The sequence below is a fragment of the Anneissia japonica genome, unplaced genomic scaffold (genome assembly GCF_011630105.1).
Source record: "Anneissia japonica isolate Jap-2015-1 unplaced genomic scaffold, ASM1163010v1 scaffold1208_len1460985_cov181, whole genome shotgun sequence".
Lineage (NCBI taxonomy): Eukaryota > Metazoa > Echinodermata > Crinoidea > Comatulida > Comatulidae > Anneissia > Anneissia japonica.
Genome location: NW_022688484.1, coordinates 414,859 through 420,460, shown reverse-complemented (window position 1 = coordinate 420,460; position 5,602 = coordinate 414,859). Strand labels below are relative to the sequence as shown.

At 34.1% G+C, this 5,602-nt stretch overlaps 2 protein-coding genes across 2 annotated transcripts in view; both read right to left on the bottom strand.

Moving 5' to 3' along the window:
* Window positions 1-2,735, bottom strand: part of LOC117122284 (somatostatin receptor type 5-like) — an 8,715-nt gene extending 5,980 nt beyond the window's left edge. The window contains exon 1 of the mRNA XM_033267830.1: window positions 2,709-2,735. The gene's annotated coding sequence lies outside the window, so the exon portion shown is untranslated. The remainder of the gene's footprint in view (window positions 1-2,708) is intronic.
* A 2,214-nt stretch (window positions 2,736-4,949) lies between these two features.
* The window catches only part of LOC117122295 (kappa-type opioid receptor-like), a 1,968-nt gene continuing 1,315 nt past the window's right edge, over window positions 4,950-5,602 (bottom strand). The window contains exon 2 of the mRNA XM_033267841.1: window positions 4,950-5,602. This exon is cut by the window's right edge and continues 852 nt beyond it. Within this exon, the coding sequence (XP_033123732.1) occupies window positions 5,355-5,602 (248 nt within the window). The 3' untranslated portion in view covers window positions 4,950-5,354.

The window sequence follows — 5,602 nt, the reverse complement described above, 5'->3', positions numbered from 1 at the left end:
TATATATATATTCATTGTAAGTCGATTGCTGTTTATTAGCAATTCAAATTTTAAAATGTTTAAATTGTGCAGTATGTTCTGTGATATTTGATTCTTGACTAAATGTAGCTAATACATTTACCAGGCCCTGTTTGATATCCGCCTACAAGATTTATCTTCCCAATATTGTCTCCATATTGCCAATAGATCTCTTCCTCCCTAACAAAATTAGTATGTTTTCATACATAAAATATATATGATAGTGATAATCTACTCTGTTGTCATTTTTTAAAGTTAAGTTTAAGTCGTTAATCATGTATAAAATTATTGCTATCTGATATTATCGTTTTTTTAAAGAGATATTTATGTCTGCTCCTCAAAAATTGAAAAGACACTAAAATTTACATCCATCACTGGATCGTCACTAACACATAAAAATTTCTTCCATGTGACTTGATTAAACTTTCCTATAAGTTTCATTTACATCCACTGAACGGTTTTTGAAATATCCGTTGTAGACTGTTTAACCTTAAATCACTTTAATTGGTCCTCACACGCACACCCCATCATAGATTGACACTAAATATTATGAGGCAAATCCTTGATATATGGCCTATGCTTTGGCAAAGCACGGAAAAATTCTAAGCATGGAAGTGACCAAAGTGACGGCCAGAAAAAACAGTGCAAAAACATAGGAAAAATATATGCAACTTAAGACTAAAAAAAATCAGAACAAAAACAATGGCTTTTCCCAGTACTGCTGGGGAAAACCAATAAGCATAGGCCTAATAATAATAATATTTAACTATTATTATTATTATTATTATTATTATTATTATTATTATTATTATTATTATTATTATTATTATTATTATTATTATTATTATTATTATTATCATCATCACCACCATTACTACAGTGTATTATTATTTAGTAGTCGTATTCAGTATTCAATTTCGATTCAATTGAATTGTCATTTGGGTAATGCGTAATCGCAATCGCTATTCATTTGGGTAATTCCGTGTCGTTTGGGTAGTTGTCGTCTGGACCGAGTTGGTTTTGGTCCGAGTTGCACGGGTTTGGACCGAAGTGTCGGCTGGGCCGAGTTGGTGCTGGTTCTGGGCCGAGTTGGTGCTGGTTCTGGGCCGAGTTGGTTTTGGTCAGAGTTGGTTTTCCGGTCCGAAGTGTCGGCTGGGCCGATTGGTTTGAGTCGAGTTGGTTTTGGGCCGAAGTGACCAGCATGTTGCATTATGCAGACTAATGTGATAGTGTTTCTTGCACTTTATTCATGAAGGAATAAACCTCTCATTTCATTTCATTGATAATAATATTATTATAAAAAATATATATATTATATATATTTTTTTTATCATTTTCGCAATACACTGTCTTATTCACATTATTTGAAAAACGCATTGAAAATTTGCCCATTTTTTTCCATTGACTTGGGGGACCGTCTTTGGTCTTGTCACCCTCCCATAGTTTGAGCGATTTAAACGTCAACAATAATTTTAGCCTGAACATTATTCTCATGAATGGCCCTTCCCCCACCCCTAAAGAAGAAAAAAAAGCTGCTGCCTATTTACACTTTTTGCCAGCTAAAAGCACTCTACAGGGCCGGATCAAGAGATGTCCGAAAAAGTGGGAAGGGGGGGGGCGAAAGGAGGCCGAAAGGGGACCGATCGACATAACACCACCCCCAAATCCTCCCCTGCTCTTCTAACTTGTTAATGGTTGTTGGATTAAGGGACGTCGACGACCATCGCTCCCTATGTATCCGCCCAGAAAATAATCATTCTGTGAAGCCCAGTCGGCCAAATGCTGCAGGTGTTGCCATAACGGAATATTCTACAGCGTAATATTGAATACTGCTTCGTCTTAACTGTGATTGTAGAAAGATCTTTGCAAATGAATATCAAATTACTTTTTAAATTAAAAACATGAGCCAAAAACAATTTTGTTTATGTTAAAGAAGCAGGTAAGATAAGCCTATCTCTCCTGGTAATATAATGGTAAAAAATATATTATAAAAGTACATGATAAAATGTTGTGATGGATGATGTCTGTAGACATTCCTTATTCATCACATATTGAAATTATTTTAGTGATTAACATGGTCATTTTATAATATATTTTATTCCATTATATTACAGGAACTCCTGTATAAATAATGTAAGTTTAAATGAATTAGGGAATCTTCTGTCTTGTCACACTCCCATCTTTCGAGAGACTTAAAGCCAACAATAAGGCCTTAAAGAAAAAAAAGCTGCTAACTATTTACTAAAAATATGTACATTTTTTTTTGCCAGCTAAAATTTAAAAACATGTTTAGGGTGGTGGGTGGGGGGACGACCATCGCCGCCTATGAACCCACCCAGGTGTAGCATTTAAATAATCATTTTGTGAAGCCCAGTCGACCTATAATTTATAAAGACCTTTGCAAATGAAAGTCAAAATACCTTTTAAATAAAGAAGAACATGAGCCAATAATAATTTTGTTTATAATGATAAAGCTGGTAAGATAGGCATAGGCCTACTGGTAAAGAATATGGTTTAAAAAAATGGATTATACAATACATGCTAAAATTTGACGGATGTAGACATTCCTTATTCGTGTCGTATTGACTTGTTTTAGTGATTAACATGGTCAGGAGTTTATAATAATTTTATTATATTTAGTGAACATATACGTGTTTGTATCAGCCGCGATCAATGTACGTTCCACTTACCTATTCTCTGCTGCTCCTTTCACCGTACTGTACTAACGTAATTTGAATAATGATTTCTCACATTGTTGTTTTTGAAGCGTGACAAGTCCTCGTTCAATATCTTTGTAGATTCGTAAAATTGTTTTTTATGATATTTCAATAGGCATAAACAGGAGCTCAAAATATGCCAGTAATAATAAGACATTTAAAAGAATGGTGCTACGATATATTTCTTCCAGAGCTGTGCACGCGTCTGAAGGCAAATTGGCACAAACATCAAGGTCTTAACTCAATTTATAATATATATTGTCAATAAAGTGGTATTCGGAAAGTAGTTCCACTCTCATCTCAGCGGCGGTGCCAGAAATTTACCGACAATGGGTCAGACATATCCAAAGAAGGGGTCAGAACCAAGGGGCCGACTAGAGCCTCAGTCGACGGCCGGAATAAAAAAAAATCCTGGTAGGATTCACGGGGAGAGTTTTTATGGCTTACTATGTTCTAAATTGGGCTTTCAGACCACAATATTAGAGATTAGCGTGTTTTTAATAGGCAAATATGTATATTAAAAATTTTTTTTTGATCAAACGACCTAGTCGTGGCGTCGGACGATAGGATGTCCAGGCCTGTTAAGTGGGGGAAAGGAAAAAACCTCTCCCCACTCTTTATCACCAATAATAAATTTAATGTCACGTAATTCTAAAATGGAAAAACACCTCCATAAAAATAATTTTATTTGAAAAAAAATAGGTAACGAAATGATAATAATGACAGCATTTATTCCGTCGGATCTGTAGGCTTTTTCCATTCAGAAACGAACACAAATTTAGAGGACATAAGAGCGATACCCTCAAAAGAAAGTATTACTTAGGAGACCACTTTACGTTTTTGTTTTTGTTTATGTTTTGTCTTGTAAGTTTACCGGTAAAATCCTTTTTGATCTGTTTCTGGTTGGAAGTAATAGTTTATTAATTTTGAATGAGCTATTCCAAATTTTTGAGATTTCACCCAATTTGTTTGGCAGTACCTTTTTAAACTTTAACAGGCCTGTATTACAGGCAACATGTATGAACATACAACTTACCTTTTTTGTGAGTATTTTGCTGAACACATGTAAATTGTCTACGAATCAAAAGCTCTCTCCGTTTTCTCTTTGTTAAAATCAATTATTTTCAGAGTCTTCTGTTTCCTGTTTACTCCAGTGTGTTAAGTCAATGTCTGCTACTAACATTTGAATTATTTGTGAAATTGACTATTGACTGATGTAGCAAATACATTTACTGCACGTTTTAGGCTATTCCATATTAATAATAATATTGCCCACAGGACATCGAGTTAATAGTAGTGAAAAGAACTGTTGTTTTTGTTGAGAGGTCTCCCGTTTTGATTGAGGTACTTCAGGCTCATCTGGAGAATAATTTGCATAATTTGAAAATACTTCGATGCAAAACAAAAATGTGCTTTTCGCACGGAAATGCGCTATTCTATTACAAGAAGCCTTTTATGACTAAACCTTCTAAAAAATTGTTTTCAAGACGTGCTATTTTTTAAGAAAGCATTAACAAATTATGAAAGCAATTTCTAAAGTGTAGATTAAAATAAAAAATGGGAGTCGACAATATTGTCATTTTTTTTTTAAATCGGCTTTTCACCAAATTTGATTTCGAAAAAAAAATAAAGGCTCATTAGATATTCTATAAGCCTCCGTATGCATGCACACATCTATTACTTTTTTATCTATTTGTATCAATCGTTTTATTAGGTATTTAATCTGATATATCGTTTGCGTTTGTGCTGGTTTGTTATTTAGTGTATGTTCATTTGGCCAGGGCTTAGAGGATACCCTCACCTTGTGTTGGGCTCTTAGAGTCTTCTTGGCACACCTCTAACCATTTTCGGATTTGTAAGTGTTGTGCCGAATATGTAATAAATAAATACATTTCCCATAAATTTATGATATTTGGATATTTTACTAGTGTATTGCCATTTATCTCCAGGAAGGCAGCTGGTAAGTATCACCACATACAGTAAAATAAATTACTGCACATTTAATATATGTCTCAGAAGTAGACTAGCTTTCAACTTAATATAAAAGACAGAACATATTTGACTTAAATTTCCAAATAACTACTTTACTTTTCCCAAGTATTTTATTTCACACAACATTGAATGCCGTACAAAATGTATTTACAAATACATAAGATGTCAAATACATAGGCCCTAAGAAATTAATTACAATGTAATTATATGTATACGACAATACCGTAAAACCTCAGCAGAAATGCAGTTTCCATTTAGTGAGGAGTACCTTCTAATGATATTTTGAGAGCAGCTTAGTTCAGTCCGCTAAGGTGGCAGTCACTGTATGTGTGCTGAACTGAGATCTTCACATACCCTTGGTCTCCCTTTCGATTCCATCACAGCTCTTCTTGTTTCAAAAATCCGGAGGGCTGAAGATATCAATAATGCACTTTCCGAGTAACGTTTTAAGCAATTGGTCCATTTGCACGTCAAACAACACAGTGCTCTTTTCGGAAAAGAGTAGGGAATTTTCTCCCTGTGTAATAGGCCTACTGTCTAATGTAAAGATGATAGAAAATTTCCAGGACAATTTGCAAATATCATATTCCTTGATAATCATATTGTTTCAGGTTTGTTTCTAAGTTCCTAAATGTGTACAATAGTAGGTGTGTTCTTTTTTATCTTACATCTGCTGCAGTAAACATCACAGAATGCTCGTCTGAAATTGTAATTTATTACATTATATATTACAGGATTTACCGATGAATTTATATAACCCATGAGATGGAAAATTGTCAATAATGATGCGTTGATTTTGTAATTTAATATCATATATATGTAATATGGTGCCATACAAACAACATAAACCGTAACAGTTACAAATGCTGTCAGGG